At 35.0% G+C, this 23,211-nt stretch overlaps 1 protein-coding gene across 1 annotated transcript in view; it reads left to right on the top strand.

The window, feature by feature from the left end:
• ASCC3 (activating signal cointegrator 1 complex subunit 3) overlaps window positions 1-23,211 on the top strand; it is a 356,847-nt gene that overhangs the window by 7,649 nt on the left and 325,987 nt on the right. Inside the window, exons 2-3 of the mRNA XM_042939446.1 lie at window positions 11,700-11,830; window positions 14,748-14,898. Of these exons, the coding sequence (XP_042795380.1) occupies window positions 11,741-11,830; window positions 14,748-14,898 (241 nt within the window). The 5' untranslated portion in view covers window positions 11,700-11,740. The remainder of the gene's footprint in view (window positions 1-11,699; window positions 11,831-14,747; window positions 14,899-23,211) is intronic.

Below are 23,211 nucleotides of genomic sequence, written 5' to 3'. Positions count from 1 at the left end.
TATTTCAAGAATACTTGCAATTTCAAAAAATAATGTACCAAACGCTAATATAGTTGCCATGCAGATTTAACAAGTTTTAATTTTTACCTTATTTGCTTCAGATCTTTCTCTTTGAAAAATTACTGCTATTGGGTACCTGGGTGTCTCAGTTGGTTAAGTGGCCGCCTCTGGCTCAGGTCATGATCTCACAGTTTGTGGGTTTGAGCCCCATGTCGGGCTCTGTGCTGATAGTGCTGATCCTGCTTCAGATTCTATGCCTCTCTCTCTCTCTCTGCCCTTCCCCTGCTTGCACTGTCTCTCTCTCAGAAATAAATAAAATAAACATTAAAAAAAAATACTGCTATTTACAGGATATAAACCAGGGCATAATGAGGGAGTTGATGGAAAGAAATGGGACTGATTAACTTGGTGAAGAGAAGACAAAGTAGAATGACTGGTATGGTCACCTATAGTGTGAAAAAGAAGGCTTAAATTTGATAACTTAAATATAGATTTTTTCTTTGTAAATTTTTTTTTTTTTTTTTTTTTTTTTTTTGAGAGAGAGAGAGAGAGAGGGCGAGAGGGATGGGGGTGGGGAGGCTCAGACAGAGAGGGAGACACAGATCAGAAGCAGGCTCCAGGCTCTAAGCTGTCAGCACAGAGCCTAGCACAGGGCTCGAACCCACAAACTGAGAGATCATGATGTGAGCTGAAGTCGGACACTTAAGCAACTGAGCAGCCCAGGCAACCCTAGATAGTTTTTGTTTTGTTTTGTTTTTTTAAAGTACATTTACAATCAGAAAGCAACATCCAGTACTCAGTAATCAATTATTTTATGGTCTATACTTATGTGGAAATTTTTATAAAACATTGAAAAACATGTTCAACCGATACAGATGTCATTTTTATTAAAAAGTCAGCAGATATCATGATTTCCCTAGTGTCTTCACTGTAAAAATTGTTAACCAGCAATCTTTAGAGAAATGATTACATTACTATTTAAAAATTTAAGGTCACATGCTATAATTTTTAAAACATCAGAGTGAATTTCATGTTTCTAATGCTTTTTGAAGCATGGTGTTTCAGTAGATTTAAAAAAGGTAAAGGGTATCATTATGAAAACCTGTTTTTCCTCTCAATTGTAGTATGTATAATTTATTGTTAGGAAAGTGGTTTAGAAGTTAGAATATAAAGTATGAGAACTAATGGGCCTAACCCTTTCAAACACTTTTTCAGTTTATGAAGCTGTGAGTAGCAGAGGATGAAGTCTCATAGGGAAGTGATGGTTCAACTCAAAATAAGGGACAGAGGAATACATTCTTGTAGACTATATTTGTTAGGGCACGTTTCTGACTGATATAACAGAAAGTGGAAGACGATGCCCTATTTTGTTTTTGTTTTTTTCCATTAGTATTTAAGTTTTTATTCATAAATACTGAAACAAACAATTTAGACCGAATGTTAAATAAAGCATATGTATTAGATGCAGTGTAGTAACACTATAGAATTTTTGCTCTCTATGTATTTGTTCTAATTCATAATGCCCAGTGTGTTAGTGATTTGCTTTTCTGTTTTTATATTTTTTGTTTACCATATAAATTCATTTGAGTCCTCATTTTAGTATTTTCTCTACTTGAGAAAGAGGGGTATTGAGTGTGTGCCAACTTCTTTTATATAATGTCAATGTTAGGGCTATTTAAGAATATCCTCTACTATGCACAGAACAATAATAAGTAAAGATTAAGGTCATTGTACCCTTTGATAAATATGTTTTGGATTTGGAGTAGATAATCCTAGTTGTTTGAGTATAATAAAACTTGAGTCAGATTTCCAAAAGGAGCTCGTATTCAGTAATGCAATGGTGCTCCATATAATTGTGATACAGAGGAATAAGTATAAGGTCTGGAAAATCCATTCTCTCTACATAGCTAACGCTGGTTCTAGAGCATCACCAGAGCATCACTAAGAGTTGTGGTTTGGTGAATTCAGGTCTTATTAAGGGACAGACAAATTATTTGGGTCTGTCTTCCAGAAGCCCATAGATTAGGGTGGAATGAAGATTCTGCCTTTCTCAGATAATCTGAACCAGGACCTTTTGACTGTTGGGTTTCTGTTCCATGTGTTCTCTAGAGTAATATGTGTACTTGTTTGGTATTTGTGGGATGTTCTTTCTAAGAACTCTTGTTCTTTTTTTTTTTTTTTTTCCAATGTTTATTTATTATTGAGAGAGAGTGAGAGACAGAACATGAGCATGAGAGGGGCAGAGAGAGGAGGAGACACAGAATCTGAAGCAGTCTCCAGGCTCTGAGCTGTCAGCACACAGCCTGACGTCGGTCTCGAACCCACAAACCGGGGACCATGACCTGAGCCGAAGTCGGATGCTTAACCGACTGAGCCAGCCAGGTGCCCCTGACTACTCTTGTTCTTAATCAGTGCTGATATGTTAATCAAGATACTTGTTTTTTCAAGGGCCTTTAAAGGAAAGCTTTCCTTATCCTTAAAAAGTAAAATTAATGTAATTATGGGGATCTCCTATAATATAAAGGCTATTTAGTTTATAGTTAATGAGCCTAATTAGGCCCATTCCTTCTAGGTTGGGAAACCTGGGGTTAATACAAGTAGTTAGTTGGGGGAGGTAAATTAGAGTATGAACCTTACATAAATTTCAACAAACCATTATGTATGTTGATTTATATTAAAAGTATACACACACACATATTTATTTCCCCCTTGCTTTCTCTGTTCTCCATGCTCCACATGTGATTTTTTTTTTTTTTTTAATGTTCATTTATTTTTGAGAGACAGAGAGAGACAGAGCATGAGCAGGGAAGGGGCAGAGTGAGAGAGAGACACAGAATCCAAAGCAGGCTCCAGACTCTGAGCCGTCAGCACAGAGCCCGACGCGGGGCTTGAACTCAGGAACTGCGAGGTCATGACCTGAGCCGAAGTCAGACACTCAACCGACTGAGCCACACAGGCGCCCCCAACGTGTGATTTCTGATTTGATTGGAAACTATTGAAGAACAGTTGCTTCTTGTTTAAGAATGAATTAGGATATAAAGTGAACTTCTTGGATAGAAATTAGGAACAGTTAAAATTGCTTTTGAAAATCCTTCAGTTGGACATAAGTCATCAAAACACACTGTCTTAGTGTGTTGTGTGCCACCATGTCTTTTCTCCAGACTTGGAACATACCAGTATCTTCCGATGAACTAGGTGAAAAAGTTGGTTTGTGCTTAATGGCAATGTTGTATATATATTTTTAAGAAGAAAACATGGTTTTCAAATATTGGAGTCATGCAATGCGGCAAGATGCTCACGGTTTGAGATGCATATGGTGATTGAAACGGATGGATGAAGGGAACTTCCTGTTTTTGTTGCTCATCCTCCATTTACTCTGGAGCAGCTAGCTATTCAGTGTGTGAAATAGTGGACAGAATCTCCAGTATTATTGTTTTGGTGTGTCTATACCTTTTATTTGGCCTGTTTTATATGGTTGATTCAAATAAGTAAATGTGCCCATGGTGGGACTCTATTAACTAATTGATGGCAATAATGTACAATTAAAGAAAAGGCAGAAATCTTTTTTTAGAGAGTACTGTGAAAAATTACCCCCTTTTGAAATGGCATAATAGAGGATTATGTATATATGTAATATATCTATGAAGGCTGATGTCTGAATTCTGATCTTGACTGTGTTAATTTTTTAACAACTCACTTTTTAGAAGTAAAATGTAAATATTCCAGTTTATTTTTCAAGATTTGGCCTGTGGGCATATAATTCTATTTTAGGTATTGAAATCTTAAATTCTCATTTTTATTCCATTCACAACCTACCCATCATTCCAGTGTTTTTATCCCTTACCTACATTATATCACTCTTTTTTTTTCCTCCTCTAATAATTCCCTAGTATCTATGATTGCCAGCAACTAATTGCGGACTTTACATTCATTAGGAAATATAGTTTGGCTATGGTGGAGATTTTGTTATTTGTTTATAATGAAAACTACAGTAACTATATTTTCCTAAAATTACTGCCAAGCAGTAATTTTAAACCCCATTTAGAGTTTAGAAACAGATTTAAAATAAAGGATCGTAAAACTTGCTTTGTGGTACTTCAGAATAATGTGTACTAGAATTCTAGTCCAGTGGTTATTGGTCAGTATCACTTCACAAAGGGAAATATATTACTGTCAGGTTCCTCCCCCCCCCACCTTTTGAATGTTTAAAAGGGCAGTTAACTTGACTTCAAGACCTTTTCTTTTTATCTGTACATATATCTAATTAACATTGTAAAGATTCAGATAATCACATATGGGTACTTCTGGCCGTAAAAATCTTTTGGGTTTTAGTCTTTATATGCTAAGGTGTTAATATTTATTATTAAAGGAATTTTTCATGTATTCATTTGCCATTTAGTACGTCACACTAAATGTGGAATAAAAATTACTGAGGTAACAACTGCTACATAGGACAGTTTATCTTCATGTGCATTTGCTGTAGTCTTATAAATCAGAAATTTTAACCATAAACATTATGATATATCTTTAAGACCTCCAACTTGAATGTTTTTTCCTTTTGTTTGGACCTCAAATCCAGAACATAATTATTCTCATCATTTAGGCACCATTGTCCTCTTATTGCCCTTTTGTTATAAAACTTTAACCCTGGATTATACCAACCTTTTGTTCCCTTGCCAGATTGTTGCCACCCTAAATTTGTGTTTTTTCAGTATAAACTGAATATTCAATGCTTCCTGAAAAATCTTTTTATGGTTAATCAATTTCCTATCTTATCATTGGTGTGAGGTCAGACTTTTGCCTGTCTTCAAAATTGTTTTCTCATCATCTTTTGAATAGTTTCAGTAGATCTCAAAGAAAATAAGTACTTTTAGTAGAACTTCCTTTCACCACCTTTTTCTCTCCCCATTCATTTCTGCTTCACCATGTTACAAATATATCTGCACTTCCATGCATCTCCCTCCTTCTAGAGTGTCTTATCTCAAGACCCATACTTTTGTTCTCATTCTCTATTTTCTCAGAGACTCTACTCCCTTAGTCATAGCCTTTCTTTTGATTATTCAGTCTTTCCCCCTCTCTACTTTCTCTCCCCTGATTATTTGATTTTACTCAGCTCTGTCCTGTATTTTCAAAATCTTGACCCATGTATTTTACTATTTCTTGCCCTTTCTTCTGGGCCAGGTTCCTTGAAAAAATAGCTTGTACCCATTTTATTTCCTCATTTTCTCCCTCTCATTTATCCTTCAACCCAGTGAAATTTGCATTCTCCCCAGTTTTTTGGAAACTATGTGTGCTAAAGTCACCTAAAACCTGAGAATGGCCAAGTACTGTGAACTCTGTAACAGCATTTGAAATACTCTGTTCTCTTGTGATAACACTTTCTTCATAGGACAGCTCTTTGTTGATCTCTTTCTTAGGACTCTGTTCTTAGCCCTCTACTGTCTACTCTCAGGTTTTTAGAGGTGCACGTGGATGGGTTTCATGGCATTCATGCAGCTTCTGAAATGAAGTACAAAATATTTATATTGTGTGTATGTCTCTTTTCTCAGGGAGAGGGTCCACAGGCATATTTATGTCGGACTTAAAGGAACGTGTTCACTTACGGTTTAAACTGCCTTGACTTGACAACACTAAATTCTCTATTTCCAGCCCACACCTCTAGTAGGGCATCCAAAACTGTTTATCCCACTTGATGGCCACGATCAAAACTTTCCAAAACAGAATCAGTCATCTTTCCTCTTCCTGTATGCTATCTATACATCCATGTGCCACTATTCTTTCTCTCCTAAACCTGAAATTTAGGTGTTCTGCTCCTTTCCTCTTCCTCTTCACAGCCTATCCCACCCATCCTGTCTCTCAAATATAAGTATATCTTAAGTCCATCTTTTTCTGCTTTTCCTTGCCTCAATTCCACCCTCTTTATCTTTCACCTGGTGTATTGTAAGAAATAACTTTCTAACTGGTTTGCTTGTCTCCAGTTGACTCTGCCTTTAAACTGTTCACCAGACTTAAATCTGAATAATTTTCTACAATATGTTAAATTTCTTTTCCATGACTCTGTCAAGATAAAAAGCGCTTAAATTGAAGGGCGCCTAGGTGGCTCAGTCAGTTAAGTGTCCAGTTTTTTATTTTGGCTCAGATCGTGATCTCATGGTTTGTGCGTTCAAGCCCTGTGTTGGGATTCCCTCTCTCCTCATGCCTCTCCCCCGCTTGTGCATTCTCTCTTTCTTTCTCAAAGTCATAAACTTTATTTAAAAAATGCTTAAATTGAGACATGGTGTTGGGTCTCTGCTTACATCTTTATTCTTCATGAGTGACCAATTGTACATTATATAGGTTTTTACATTTTTATTATTTTTTAAAGTGTATTTATTTTGAAAGTGAGCAAGCCTGTGCACACCTGAGTGGGGGAGGGGCAGAGAGAGAGGGAGAGAGAATCCCAAGCAGTCTCCATGCTGTCAGTTCAGAGCCCCATGCAGGGGTCAAACTCATGAACTCTGAGATCATGACCTGAGCCAAAATCAAGAGTCGGATGCCTAACCCACTGACCCAGGCACCCTATATAGATTTTTTTTTTTTTAAAGAGTAAGTCTAAGTCTATTATTTTAGTTTTCTCCTTCATACCTTTACCTTTTTTTTCTCTACCAGGCCAGCTCATTAAAGTCCTATAAATCTCAACTTCCATCTTTATCTACCTTCTTTCCCACTCTGTTAGATGTTCCACCTCTGTCTTCCTATAGTTATACCTGCATAATTATTGTAACCCTTCTTAACCATACTGTAAACGTGTTATCCAGGGCAAGTGCAGTCATAACCCAAAATGTTTTTTTTTTTTTTTAATCTTTAGAGACTTACAAGGTGTCTAATGTATATATTAAGTGATCTATAGATATTTGCTGATTAAATAATCAAAGATGTAAAATTTGTTTTCTCATTCTGACCTTTATACATTTCCAACACCCTTAAGTGTTAGTAGTCATTTTACTGGTACAGAGTCCAGTGAGTTTTAAAGAACAGAGTTCTGTAAATCTTATTTATACCCAGTGTCTAACATAGTTCCTGGTAAATAGGAGAAACTCAAATATTTGTGAATAAATGATTTACAGGTGATCATGAGCAAATGAGCTATTACATTTTTAAAGTGTTAGTATTCAGCCTGACGAAGGAGAACCATAAAAACCAAATTAGAAAATCAAGTGCTTCATTTTCTTGACAAGTTTAATTAATATTTATCAATTTGATGAGAGCTCAGGGAGCTGTAAAGTTTCCTGTTAGTGTAGTGTGTAACAACAGTGTGACCTCATTACCAGGCTCTACTGTTAGATCTCTTCTTAGAGATTGGGTGTATTATTTTGTTTGTTAGAATTTGTTAGGTTTATGAATTAGACTTTATCCATTTTTATTTTTATGCCCTGCTGTTTTTAGAGAGGGGCAGGGAATTCAGGAGATTACCATTGGTTATGTCAAAATGATGGAAGTAGTAGTCCCAAATACCCCATTTATTCATAAAATATGACAGAGGCAAAATATTACATGTATCACATGTCTTTTGTTATGGTGTCGCATTTGGAAAACACTAACTTGAGTGGTAAAAGGCAGGTTCTGAAGCAGAATATATTCAGTTTACTATCAGCACCTTTCTTTAAAGACTTCAAGGTTAATGTCAATCATGAATAGAATGCCTGTCATTACAGTCTCTTAACCCAGATAGAGAAATTAAATCCCAGTACTCTAAGTCATGTTGTATGCCTTACTTCTCATGAATAGATAATAGTAACTATGTTCCATCCCTGGGAGAATTGAGAAAAAAGTCACCCAATTCACATTGGGTAAGACTTAATTCTCTCACAGATTACTGTTGAGAAAGGCTCCTTCCTTAGGAGGCATATTGTGCACGTAAACGCAGGTCACTGAATTCTTAGTAGGTGGAGACTCTTTGATCACTATTGATTTGAGACAAAATTGAATGGTGATTTAAGAATAAAAGATAAAGGGTGCTTGGGTGGCTCAGTGGGTCATGATCTCACTGTTCATGAGTTTGAGCCCTGTGTTTGGTTCTGTGCTGACAGCTCAGAGCCTGGAGCCTGCTTTGGATTCTGTGTCTCCCTCTCTCTGCCCCTCCTGTGCACACATTCTGACTCTCTCTCACAAATAAACAGTAAAAAAAAAAAAAAAAAAAAAAGAAGGTGAGATAATATTCTTGTGACAGTTCTCAAAGTGTGGTCCTTGATCTGAACTTGTTGGAAAGTGTAAAATTCTTGTGCCACATCTCAGTGATATCTGATCTACTGAATCAGAAAATTGGAGGTAAGAAGTAGAGTGACGGGGCCCAGTTTTAGAAGTCACCTGCACTAGGTGACTTTGAAACATACTGAAGTTTGAGAATCTCTGTTCCATGCTGTCTATTGACGCTTGCTTTCATTTCTTCATCCAAACACTCCAGAACATACTTACTCAACTGTTAGAAAAATCCTGATGTGATTCCCTGAATCATCTCTCCTAACTAAATACATTCCCAATGAGTAGTTGAAATTTAAAGTCAGCTAGCTAGGGTATTTATTCTCAAATTGGGTCATTTTTGTGATTAAAATTATTCAATGTGATATAGGGCATCCAACCATTTTTTTCTCCCAGCCATTTTCATACCATTTCCTTATTGATTTGCAATGCAATCATTTGTGTTTTTTTACTTTATCTTTTTTGTTTCTGATTTCTAATCTAATTGTATTTTACTCAGAAAATATGACCTACATTAGTTGTCAGCAAACTCATTTGGTCACCCTGAGCCCAGTAATAGTTTTGTACTTTTTGAGTGTTTAAAACAAAAACAAACTCCAAAATATGTGACAAAGACTGCATGTGGCCTTCCAAATCTAAAATATTTACTCTCTCTTCAGGAAAAATTTGTTGACCCCTAATCTATATGATACTTACTTTTTGAAATTTGTTGAGATTTGCTTTATAGCCTAATATGCACAGACCGTTTTAAACTTTTACAAAGGAACTTGTGAAAAATATGTATTTTCTGATCATTAGGTACAGATTTCTGTATATGTTCATTAAATTAAACTTACTAATTTCACTGCTCACATCCCCTATATAACTTTACTGAATTTTGAGGGGCATTGGTTTGACCTATCAATAATCAACTATTACACTTTCACTTTGATGTTGGACTTTCACTTTCTTCTGGAGTTCTATTTGCTTTTTTGTTTTTTAATTTTTTTTAACATTTATTTTTGAGAGACAGAGAGAGGCAGAGCATGAGCAGGGGAGAGGGGGAGAGAGAGAGAAAGAGAGAGAGAGATACAGAATCTGCAGCAAGCTTCAGGCTCTGAGCTGTTTGTTAGCACAGAGCCCGACACGGGGCTCGAATCCATGAACTGCGAGACCATGACCCGAGCTGAAGTTGGATGCTCAACCGACTGAGCCACCCAGGCACCCCTGGAGTTCTCTTTGCTTTAATTTATTTTGAGGCTCTTTCAGCAGGGCATACAAATTGAAAATTTTTATCTTCTTAGATATAATTTTTATTACTATGTGGAGAGGTTTTTTTTTTTTTTTCTTTTAATCGTTAATAATACCTTTTGTTTTAAAGTATGTTTTGTCTGATTTGATATTTTTGGTAAAGCCACCAGTTAGTTTTGCTTCTTATTTATAGGAGGATCTTATTCCATCTAACCTTCTCTGTTCCGTGTTTCAGGTGTAGCTCTAATGTTCACTTGACTGCTGTTTAGTAATTCTGTCAATTTTTTGAGTGTTAAGTTTAATTCACTTATACTTATTGTGAGTACTGATATGTTTGGACTTATTCCTCTTTCTCCTTCTTAATCTATACTTTGCCTTTTTGTGATAGCATACTGGGTTATTTCTTCAGATCCTTATTCCAAGTCAGTACTTTTTTCTTTCGCTGTATCTAATCTATTTAACCCATCCATTGATTGTTTATTAACAAGTATATATTTTTATTTCTAAAAGTTGTATTTTCAAATTTGCCTCATCATTTCTTATTTTATTATTCTTCATTGTTTTATAAATTCTCTCTTATTTTGTTAAACATGTCAGTTATTTTATATATATTCTGACAGAAGACTCAGATTTCTTCCAAGCATTAAACTTTGTGATAACTTCAAGGATATAAACGATCAAGAAGAAAAGCAGAATCAGGGTGTGGTCTGAAGTATTCTATATGGCCCCCCTGGTTCTTTCCTTCCCACGTTGGACACATGTTCTTTGGCCCAAAATAATGAAGTCTCTTAATTGAGGTTTGTGGGACATTTCAACACTGTGGAAAGTATCTGGATTATAAAACATCTGTATTTCAGATTCTGGAATGGAATTTCATAAGCTCTGTAGTTTTTACATTTTGGGCTAGATAATTCTTTGTTTTGGAAAGACTGTCCTGTGCATTATAGGATATTTAGCAGTATCACTGGCCTCTACCTACCAGAAGCCAGTAGTACCCCACAGTCTCCAGTTATGAGAACTCAAAATGTCACCAGATACTGCCAAATGTCCCATGGGAGGCAAAATCATCCCTATTTGAGAACTTACATAGCTTTTGTGACATTCTGTAAGGAGCCATGCCTTAGGAAACTATAGATTGTAGTTTTATTATAATAAGCAGTCTTAAACCAGGATAACCCTCCAAGAGTATTTCATAGATAAAGATTCCCCTCATAGTAAATATTATTAGTCTGTTTGCCAGATGGTTTAGTTGTGTAGTTGTCAGCATGTCAACAAGGAGACTAGATCAGGTCATCTGACTCCTTTCTTTTCCTGGGAGGTCTCCCCTTCCCCAGCTTGTTATTCAGTCTCCCTGTTACCATTATCTTCTTTCCTCCATTTTTTATTCTTTTACTATTCACCAAATAATTATCGAATGCCAAAAATATTCCAGGACTGTTCTATTTGCTAGGACCGATCACTGAAATAAAGGTGGTTTTTTTTTGTTTGTTTATTTATTTTGTTTTTTTGTGTTTTTTTTTTTGTTTTTTGTCATGAAGCTTACTCTTTGTGGGGTGAGACACACATAAATAAACAAAAAATATCAAATATTAATTAGTGCTATAAGGGTAATTGAAATTTTGTGCTTTGAGAGACAGTAACTGGGTAGCTGTTCTGTCTTAGATTGAATGGTGAAGAAAGTCCCATCTCAGGAGGTATCTCTTAAACCAAGATGTGTGTGTCAAGGAGTCACCTATATGAACATCAGAAAAGCATTTCAAACAGAGGGAACCATTAATGCAAATGCAGTTAGATGGAAACATGCTTGATACTCCAAGAAGAGAAAAAGCCAGTGAGACTCTGAAAGCAAGAGATAATGGGAGATGAAAGCAGTGAGCGTAAAACACAATTGGAGAAAAGATGAGAAAGTGCTTTCATCTCTCTCAGTGTGACTGGCAATAGTAATACACTATTGGAGGCCTGTGCTTGGGAATCTGTAGAGCTCATTTTGAAGGGATGTTGTAGTATACCCACAAACAAATGTTTTTGTATTTCTTTTTCCTTTCTTCAGCCATAGAGAATGTGTTATTAAAAAACTTTGTGAGTAGAAAAAGTGTCATGAGAATTTTTCAACATTGGTGGCAATTTTTAACTAATTGATTTTTCTTTTCTCTTGTACAGGTCAATTTGCTGAGTTTGATTACCGCTCCAGCCTCCTCCCAAAAGATAAATATCATCTTGTTTTGTTTCAGTTTCAGGTTTCTCCTTGTATGGATCACTGATTGAATAATAGATGGCTTTACCTCGTCTCACAGGAGCTTTGCGCTCCTTTTCAAATGTCACCAAGCAAGATAATTATAATGAAGAAGTGGCTGACTTAAAGGTAAACTTTTTAAATGGAAAACATAATAAATGTAGAAAGTGAGCAGATATTTGACATTCTTTTTCTCAATTCGGTGTGCTTAAAATGGTGAGTTTTATCTTATTTGGTGTTATACCAAGAAGGGGAATGGGTATACTGCTGTTTCCTATAAGAATACTTAAACACCTATGACTATTGTCAGAGAGAATAATCAGAACTATGATATTGAGTTCTTATGTTAATTTTTGTTGCTAAATTTCTGCCAGGTTGGTTTTTTTTTGTTGTTTTGGTTTTAAACAATTTAATTCAGTAATTTACCTCTGGGTAATCTGAATGAGTTTATGGTGGATCTCTCTCTGGTAAAATTCTTATCAAGTGGACAAATAATGTCTTTACCAGAACATGCGAAATAAGAATATTAATGTCTTAAAATCAGTACCTGCTCTCATAACTGACTTCTGTCTGGTCCTTGAATTTGTTGTGGACTTTATAGTCCTGAAGGTATATAAACTGTATATATGAACAAGTAAGCTATGTAATATATACATGAAGGAACTGACCCTACGTTTGTTCTTTTTTGTTTTTTGTTTTTTTTTCTTTTTAAATCTTTATTTATTAGAGTGTAAGCAGGGGAGGAGCAGAGAGAGAGGGAGACACAGAATCCGAAGCAGGCTCCAGGCCCTGACCTGTCAGCACAGAGCCTGATGCGGGGCTCGAACTCACAAACCTTGAGATCATGACCTGAGCCGAAGTCGGACGCTAAACCGACTGAACCACCCAGGCACCCCTGTTCTTTTTTGTTTTTTAAACAAAAACAACAGTCACTTTGCTGTTTGACTGTATTATAGAATATTAACATTGTTTTCTAATAGGTTGCAATTTTATTGCTTATGGTCCTTTGACAGTTTTACAATTAATACCTTCACTTAAAGATTGATACTAGGAAGAGAAGATTTGTTAACAGTCTTTAGGTAGATTTTTCTTCTAGCAGTGATACAGTTTTACTACAGAGAACAGTTGACCTTCTTTACAAGGGGAGCTGTTTTGCATTTCTGTTGCAATTAAAATAAGGCTATAGTCTATACAATTAGTTAATATTACTGTCTTAAACTTATTGTTTTCTCACCTCACCTAATCAAGGCTGTTTTTACAAGTTACTTTATATTAGAGATAACAACAAGATTTTAAAATCTGAAAATGTATAAGGACTACATGCTAATTCCATGTCATTCATTTATTCTTGTAGTCTTTTAAACACTTTTTTCCCTGAGGAAAAAAAGTGACAGATCTAATGAAACTCATTTTAATATAACTTTTTATCTTGGGATATATCCAATAATACAAAAGAAAGGGAAAAATAAGATGAACTTTTGTATACCTATGACCCATTGAAACAACTTAATTCAATTTATGCCCAATCTTTTTTTTTTTTTTTTTTAAGTTATTTATTTTCATAATCTCCACACCCAGGGTCAGGCTCAAACTCATGACCCTAAGATCAGAATTGCATGCTCTTCTTGCTAAAACAGCCAGGCACCTTTGCGGCCAGTCTTATTTCTATGTTTCTCCATTTTCTTCCCCCTAAACCCAGATTAATTAGCATAAATTAACATTTTAAATTGGAAAACTGAGGCAGGGAAGTAAAAACGAATTAAGCAATATCATTAGTACAACCAAAATGAAAATTACAGTTTTCTGTCTGACCCACTACTTTTTCATTTGGTCAGAGGTCTTCATGAGGTTTAATCCTTGGGTCGAGGCCACTGGTGTAAAGTGAAATTTGTATTGCTTTATATGGCAGTTCTGAAGAATGGAAAGATTTATAGTCTTAAGAATAAAAGTATGTATAGATAAGAATCTCCTCAGTGGGGTTCCTGGGTGAGTCAGTCGGTTGGGCGTCCAGCTCTTGGTTCTGGCTCAGGTCATGATCTTGTGGTTCATGGGTTTGGGCCCTATGTCCGGCCCCATGCTGACAGTGTGGAGCCTCCTTGTAATTCTTTCTCCCTTTCTCTCTGCCCCTCCCCCACTGACATGCACTCTCTCCAAATAAATAAATGAATAGACTTAAAAAAAATTTATTAAAAAAAAGAATCTTCTGGATGCGCAACTGTTTTAGGCTCATACTTAGGAAAACAGTACTAATTTCAATATAGTGAACCCACATTTGGAATCTAGTTATGTGCAGTATGGTCCAAGCTGTGGTAAAAACAAGCAGAAAAATGGAAAAGAGGCGTGTGGGATATTACCAAATGTTATTATCTGAATATCGGACTTTTTCATCTTTTTTTTTTTTTTTCCCTCCAAAGTAGTCTCCAAGCCCAATGTGGGGCTTGAACTCATGACTCTCAGATCAGGAGTCGATGGCGCTTTTGACTGAGGCAGCCAGGTTCCCCTGGATGTTGGGCTTTTTGCTTTGTTTACTTTGCTGTATAAAAATAATTACATAATGAATATTCATGTGATTAAAACTATAAAACATAAAGTTTTTATTAAACATATCTTTTAAAATGTGATATTTTATTTTTTTTAATGTTTATTTATTTTTGAGACAGAGAGAGACAGAGCATGAACGGGGGAGGGTCAGAGAGAAGGAGATACAGAATCTGAAACAGGCTCCAGGCTCTGAGCTGTCAGCACAGAGCCCGACGCGGGGCTTGAACTCACGGACCGCGAGATCATGACCTGAGCTGAAGTCGGCCGCCTAACCGACTGAGCCACCGAGGCGCCCCTTAAAATGTGATATTTAAAAAACATACCTTTTAAAATGTGATTTTTTTTTTTAAATCACATTTAAATAAAGCTCCTTCTCGGAGCTTAGTTAAAAAGCAATTTTGAATTCTTGGTAGTGCCAGGTTGTATAATACAGTGCAAAATATATGCAATAAGTGATGGCTTTGAGGAAACCTTTGACCAGTGTCTCTGTATTATGCTGTTTCAGGTGAAGCGGTCTAAACTTCATGAACAAATTGTAGACTTGGATGTTACATGGAAGAAGATAGTAAAATTTTTGAATGAAAAAGTGGAGAAGAGTGAAATGCAAAGTGTAAATGAAGACTTAAAAGATATATTGCAGGCTGCAAAACAAATAGGTATAGTTTTGTTTCGTTTCGTTTCATTTTGTTTTATAGAACCAGTAAGGTTCAAAAATAGGTTCCTTTTAAACTGTATACCATATGGCGAAAGGCTAAAGTTTCCAGACAAGTATTTATAATTATGAAAGATACTCTTATATATCTCAGAGCTTGGGATAGAGTCGTAGAAGCAGAATTAAATTAGTAATTAGTGTACAATCAAACATGACAAGTTCATAGGAATTTAGAGTTTGAAAACCACAATTATGTTTCAGGTAAGGAGAGGGTAAATGAAAATTTTAACGTAGCTTGAAAGAACCTTAAAAGCCATGTAGCTCAATTTCTTATAGATGCCCATCAACACATAGTGAGGGGCAGCACTGAAGCTAAACTTTGCTTCTATTCCTGTTGTACACTAATATTCTCATCAATTGATTGTATTTGGAGGAAATTATAATTAGAGATTTTAATACTATATATTAATATAGGTTACTTTTCCAAGGTTAAAAAAAAAATAAATGATTCTTTGTTAAAACATCTGAGTTTGTTCATTGGAATTCATCCTCTCATTCTAGACTCTGATAATTAAAAAGCATAGTTAACTCTACTGTAGTTCTAAATTTAGGTTTGTACCCAGAAAGTTCATGCTGATACTCTGGCCCTGTGAGATCTGGCCTCCACCTTTCTCTCTGACCTTGAGTCATCCTTGTCCTCACTAATTATGCTTCATTAGACACTGGCCTTTTCTCACTTCTTCAGTCCAAGTTGGTGCCTGTTTTACTGTCTTTATACGTGTTATTCCCTGTGTTGAGAATGTTCTTTTAGCCTACTCTTAGAGTGGTTAGATCTTTTCTTATTATTTTGAACTCCACTAAAAACTTATGTCTTTAATGAGGCCCTAGCTGACCATCCAATCTCAAGTTGTTACTCAGTCACTCTTTATCATATAACCTCAGTAACATTTTCTCCATAACATTTATCATTATCTGAGATGTTCCTTGTTTATTGCCTGTGTTTTGCTACTAGGATGTAAGTTTCGTAAGAATAGGATCTTACTTTTCTTGTTCAACACTTCATCCTTGGTGCTTAGAATAATGCTTTGTGTGTTTTAGGGTCCTAAAATTCACTTGATAAATAAATGAAGAGGTTTTCATAGATGGTTTTTTGGTAGAGGAAAATTTACTTTCTTTATCATATGCTGGTTGGCAGTTTTCTGGCCTACACCAACTTTGGGGAGGGTGTTTCTGTTAGATCTCATATACTTGACTTATTTATGATCATCAAATTTTAAAATTTGTTCTTCATAGATAGCACACTTTGATGTATTATTTGTCATTGGTTTGTAATATAACATAAAATTTAACGTCATTGTTTTAAGTTGTGAATGTACAAAATGAATGTCATGTGTATTTTTATAGGTAGATTATGTTCTGAAGTTCAAGGGCTTTAATAAGTAAAGGATTTTTTTTTTGTTGTTGTTTAAGCCTAGGGGAAATAAAGCATACTTTGATGAGATTTGTGATAGCATTTGGCATAGACTCACACTTTATATTTTAAAAATAAAGAGGTAGTTAAAATTCATTGGAAAATGGAGGCAAAAAGCAGAGTCTTCAGTATACCTAGATCAACTTGACCAGGGTCTTAACCCTTTGGGACTTCCTATTTTAGGATATTTTCATTTCTGAGATGTTAGGGCCATTGTGGAGAGGGGGTGGTCTGACTAAAGAACTTTTCAAAAACTGTAGAAGAGTGTCTTTCCCCTTCTTTGGTTCAGTTGTAAAAATGACTCAAAATACTGGGGTGTCTGGGTGCCACAGTCAGCTAAGCATCCAACTCTTGATCTTGGCTCAGGTCATGATCTCACAGTTTATGACTTTGAGCCCTTCATTGGACTCTGTTCATGGCCATCAGCACAGAGTCTGCTTGGGATTCTGTCTCTCCTCTCTGCCGCTCCTCCACTTGTGCATGCTCTCCCTCCCTCCCTTTCTCTCTAAATAAATAAAACTTACAAAAACATTTTTGAAAAAATGACTCAAAACACTCAGCAAAAACAGTTAAAATATTGAGTTTATCCAGTACCATGGCTAAATTATTTATTTAAATAATGTGGAAAGTAAGATTTTTTTAAAGATTTATTTAATTAATTAATTTATTTTAGAGAGTGTGAGCAGGGGAGAGGGATAGAGGGAGGGAGGGAGGGGGGGAGAGAGAGAGAGAGAGAGAGAGAGAGAGAGAGAGAGAGAGAGAGAATGAAAGAGAGAATGAATGAATGAATATGAATGAATCTTAAGCAGGTTCCATGCTCAGCACAGAGCCCAACATGGGGCTCTATCCCATGACCTTGACCTAAACCGAAATCAGCATACTGAGCCACCCCGGCACCCTGGAAATTAAGATCTTTTAAAAATAGGTTTCCCTTTAGATTTCTTCCCTGAGTATCTCTGACAAGTCAAAAATCATTGTTTTACATATCAGTCATTAAATGTAATCCTAGGAGTTTTACCTGTTGGCAAAACTTTCTGATACATACTCAGGGACTAATCTATTGATTGATGTGTTTAAGGAATTGATTATTTTGAGATATAGTATCTCAAAAGAATATTTTCATGACAGAGAAAACCTTAGGGTTGGATTTAGGCAAATGCTCTGTTGTGTCTACTTTTAAATGCTATGTTTAAGTTGAATAAGTATTAGCTTTAGCGAAACTAATAGTTGACTAGGAGTCAGCCACTCTTTCTGAATAAAAATACTGCTGATACTGGAAGCCTAATTAACATTAGCAACTTTTTTTTTCTTAATTTTTTTTTTAACATTTATTTATTTTTGAGACAGAGAGAGACAGAGCATGAACGGGGGACAGCACAGAGCCTGACGCGGGGCTTGAACTCACGGACGGGACCGTGAGATCATGACCTGAGCTGAAGTCGGACGCTCAACCGACTGAGCCACCCAGGCGCCCCAGCATTAGCAACTTTGAAAAGATTAGTCTCATGGGAAAAATGTTTTTGTGATTTTTTATATTGCTTTTTAACACAGGTAATTTGGTATAATTGTATTCAAGAGAGCAAAAGAATAAAGAAAAAATAATCATTCCTATTTCAATTGAACATAATAGTATAAGGCACTTGTTTAAGACTATGATATCAACTAGTCATTGTAATGGGTATTTTAAGCTGGTAAGGAACATCAGAGAACATCTGGTCCAGTCTCTTTATTTTGTATGTAAAGTGCTAGACACCTGTGAAGGTTAACTGAATCCCATGATTGAGTCATGGTGAAGATAGACTAGACCCTGAAGTAGAAACATGATGGAAATACTAGATTCTTTCCTTTTCTTGTAGTCAGAGGTCATGTTCTGTCAAGCCAACTTTTCAGCTATTCTTTTTTTTTTTTTAATATGGTATTTTACATGTTTTTTTAATTTTAATTTTTAAAAATTTTTAAAAATTTACATCCAAGTTAGCATATAGTGCAACAATGATTTCAGGGGTAGATTCCTTCAGCTATTCTTAAATGCACTCTTTCTACATTGTTTATCATTGCTTTAGTTTAGGCTTTTGTCATCTCTTGTCTAATTTACTGCAGAAGCCTATTGCCTCAGCTTTCCTTTCTTACTCAACTTCTTTACTCTTACTACACTTATCTTTGTAAAAAGCAATGCTCATTTTTTATTTTCATATTACTCTTTAGACCAAATTCATTTGAATGGACATAATAAAAGTTTCTTTATGAATTGAAACAAGTTGCCTTTTCATTCATTTCCTTGCCTTTCTACCAAATGTAACCTTTACTACTAACATATGCAATGTTGACTTAAGTTCCTGAACAGTGCTTACTGTTTTTTTCTGTCTTTTATATGTTAAAATAACTTTCCCCTTGTGTTCACCTGGTCAGATGTTCCTCATCTCCTACGAAATGGCTTAGGTTTCATTCATGTCCTCTGTTATCCTTTCTAATCTTAGTAGATAGTGTTCCATTAGACTATCATCTATTCCATACTTTTTTATAGTATGGAATACTAGCACCTACTATGGTGGAATGGATACATACAGATGATGATCAATAAATAAGAGAGGTATTGAGAATTCAGCTAATAGTACTTTGTGGTCTTTAGTACTTCTGCTCTTGACGATGGACAGTGTCTTACCAGTGGCAGCTTTTTTTTTTTTTTTTTGGTTATTTTGAAGTATTTTTTTTTCTCTCAGATTTACATTTAATATATTCCCATACCATTTTACAATTTTATTCTCCCTTCAATATTATTTTAATGATAAACTTAGCTTTAGAGAGAAACATAAATTATGGCCCTTAACCTTAATTTAAGTACTCATTGTAGACATAGCGATCTCCTCCATGGATTTTGAAGGATAAGCATAGTCATATTAACCTATGTTCTGTTGGTGGTGACACTTTTGTCAATATATTTTATGTGCTCTAAGTACAAACATTTTTTAAAATAAAGAGGTCAGGATTGAGAGTGTCAGTCGATAAAATGCATCATGTATTAGGCATGTGTATCTGTTACTTAGAGTTTTAAATTCTCATTCCAGGAGGCTTATAAGCCTTCCACAGTGTAGTTAGAGAAACTAGAATTGGGGGTCAAGAATGTAGGGAAGGTAATTAGAAAGACCCATCACTTCCCTACTCAGCTATGTAACTTAATCTCTCCCAGAGCAAGAACAGAATGATCTAATGCTTTTACTCTGTTCTGAATACAAATTAGGACTCAGCCAGAACTGAACTAGTTTTTTTCAGTATTCACATTGTTTCACCATAGACAGACCTGTTTGTTTTGACTTCTCTGATTTATAATCCCTGCTTTATTTGGGTTTTGATGTTTTTATTGTTAATAACTTTGTCTTTAAGAAAAGTATGAATCAAAATGTATGTTGGACAGGAGCGACTTGCAAAGTGTGGTTTAGGGAAATTGGTAATCCATTACATTTTTTGAGTTGTAAAAGAAATAAGATTTTACTATAAAGAAGTGAGGAATCAAAACTGAGAGTAGAAAGCAGTTTATAAGGCAGTGACTGGAAAGGGGGGGGTCTCAGCAGACATTAGGTGTTAGCAATGTCTAGATATTCTGTCTATATAACTAAGGCTTTGCATTTAGAATAATAAAGGGCTGTTGTGTATTGGATGTGGCAGGAGATTTTTCAGGAGTATTTATGAAAAGTAGCTATCTTGAAAATTGCAAATTTCAAAAAAGTTTGGAGTTCCATGTCCCATAAATTGGCTAACAGGATAATTGGGAACAGCTCTCTGCTGAAAATATTAGAAAAACTGTAAAATATAAAATTTGTTTAACTACATCAGAGTCTACCAAAGCAAGAAGAATGGGATCAAGATCTGGAAGCAGACATAAACTCAGAAAATGTGATCCTGGCATTTGGGCCACTTTTTCCTAGAGGTGACTGTCCATTCCAGAAGAGGAAGCTGGATGGAGAAGAGGAGAATGAGAAGATGAGAAGAGCTTTTGACAGATTTAAAGGACTAAGATGACAAAGATGATTAAAATGGCCAAAAGAGAAAATAGAAAATCTGAATATTTGACTTAAAGAAATTGAATCTGTAATTAAAAACCTGCATATAAAGAAATTTGTATGCCTTGATAGCTTGACTGGAGAGTGTCATATAATGTCATTTAAAGAGACATGAGGTTATTGTAGATTAAAAAAGGTTACAGGCATATAATAATTAAATGTAATGTACTGTCATTGATTGAATCCTGAGTCAGAAAAAAGTAATAAAGACATTTTGGGGACCATTGTAGAAATTTGAATATGTAGTCTGGATATCATTAGGTGAGATTAGATCTGAGGTGAGTCAGGATATCCTGAATCTCAGGAGATGCATACTGCAATGTTTATAGTGAAATGTCATGAAGACTGCTATGTACTGGCAAATGGATCAATAAAAAAAAATACATATGAAATGTGTGTGTGAGAGAGAACACGAATGCACATGAGTGCACAAAATATTACTTAATGGATTAATAAATAGTGACATGTGTGATTCATGTAATAAAGGTTTAAAAATCACATTATTTAGTAGATGAAGAAAAACTTTTTTTAATATCTAAAATGCAATTATGATAAGAATTCTTAGCAACTAGGAATAGAACTTTCTTAACTTGATAAATAATATACATTTAAAAAGCCTAGATCAAACATCTTATGCAATGATGCATTGTTAAAAAAGCTTCTCCCTTAAAACAGGAAATGAAATAACAATGCCAATCACCATTTGTTTTTCTCATTGTACTGAAGGTCCTTGCTAATAAGGCAAGAAAGAGTATAAAGATTGATAAAAACTGCCATTATTCACATAATTCTATCTTTAGAAAATGAATTTATTATCAAGGTCAATATAAAAATCAATTTTATTTCTTCTTACTAGCAGCAAATTTTTTAAAATGCCATTTACAAAAACATTAAAAGTCATCAAATATCTAGAAGTAAATTTAACAAAAGATGTGCAAGATTTCCTCATGGGAAACTGAAATATTGAGAGAAATTAAAGAAGACCTAAATAAATGGAATAATGTACAAAGGATTGGAATACTCATTATTATAAAGATACCATTTTTACCTCCAGATTCAGTGCAATCCTAATCAAAATCTCTGCAGGTTTGTGTTTGAGGATGTGCATATGTATGTGGAAATTGACAAGATAATCTGAAAATTATATGGAAGTTCAGAGGCAAAAAGCGGCCAAGTCAACCTTGAAAAATAGAGGGAATGGACTTATTATAAAGATTAGTAAACTAGACAGATGTTGGTCTAAGGATAGGCAAATAGACCAGTGGGATGGAATAGAGTCCAGAAACTGACCCACAGATATAGGGCTCTTTCTTTACCATGAACACCATTAAGTAGTGAAGCATGGTTGTTTTTTCAGTACATGGTGCTGGGTCAACTGTATATGCATATGAAAAAATTATACCTGTACAGATAATTCTAAGCAGCTTATAAAATAAAACATGAGGCTCAAAACAATCTTCTAAAGATAAAGAAGAATATCTTCATGATCTTTATGGAAAATTATATTAAGTAGTAAACAGAAAGCCTTCCTAAAGGGAATGACTGGTAAATTGAATTACATTAAAACATATTTTTTTATTCTTTGAAAGTAAAAAGGCAAGTCACAGAGTAGGAGAATATAGCTTCAATATATATGACCCCAAAGAGAGTTTGTATCTACATTAATTATGAACTTATACAAATTAATAAGAAAAGGTAATCCTATATAAAAAGGAGCAAGAGCCTTGAACAAGCACTTTGCAGATGTAGAAGATAATTGAATGGCTAGTAAACATAAAAAGGTGTCCAACCTTATTGGTAATCAGAGAGATGCCACTAACACGTGCACTGATCAGAATGGTTAAAATTTAAAAGAACAACATCCATACCAATTGTTGGTCAGGTTCAAGAATGTGAAATAAGAATTTGCATGCATTGCTGGGTAGAATTTAAATTGGTATGGCTGCTTTGAATAACTAACAATATCTGCTGTTGTTGGACAAGTGAAATTTTAAGTTTTGCTATATATATCATCCAGTAATATACATATATCCAGTATATCCAGTAACAGTTCCTGCACATATATACAAAAGACCAGTGCATTTATGGCAACATTATTTATAATAGCTTTAAAGTGGAAACAACCCAGTTCACTGTTAAATAGTGGGACATAGATAAATTATGATATGTAGACTACCTTATACCAATAAGGAACTAGAATTGTACATGTAACATTGTAAATGAATCTTACAGTGTTGAGTGGAAGCAGCCAAACACAAAAGGACAGGATGATAATTGTGTTTAGACGAAGTTGAGAAAACTAGGCCCGATTAATCTCTGTTTCAGAAGTCAGGATAGTGGCTACTTTTGAGGAAGCAGGTAATGACTGGGGGTGGACTTTGAAGTTTCTGGGGAGCTGATTATCTCTTTCTGGAAGTAGTTTTCCAAATTACATAGGTACATTCATTTTGTGATAATTCTTTGAGCTGTATGTGTACTGTATATGTTCTTGTTTTATTCAATAAAAATATGGCTTTTATATTATCATTTTCTTGAAATATTTCAGACTGATAAAAATAAAAACATAACAAATACCTGTGTATTCACGATTTAGCTTAACACTTGGCTGTCTTCAGTTTTTCTGTTTTAAGAAATAAAAATGATGTGGTCAGAACTCGTTGTGAATACTGCTCAGCCTCTGGTAACCAGTATCACAAATATAATAAATAAATTTGTATTTATCATTCTCATGCCTATTTTTATTACATATTTATACATTCATAAATATGTATTAGGAATATATTCAGCT

The sequence above is a fragment of the Panthera leo genome, chromosome B2 (assembly GCF_018350215.1).
Source record: "Panthera leo isolate Ple1 chromosome B2, P.leo_Ple1_pat1.1, whole genome shotgun sequence".
In the NCBI taxonomy this organism is placed as follows: domain Eukaryota; kingdom Metazoa; phylum Chordata; class Mammalia; order Carnivora; family Felidae; genus Panthera; species Panthera leo.
The sequence above is the reverse complement of the archived record's forward strand: the minus strand, read 5'-3'. Positions and strand labels throughout refer to the sequence as shown.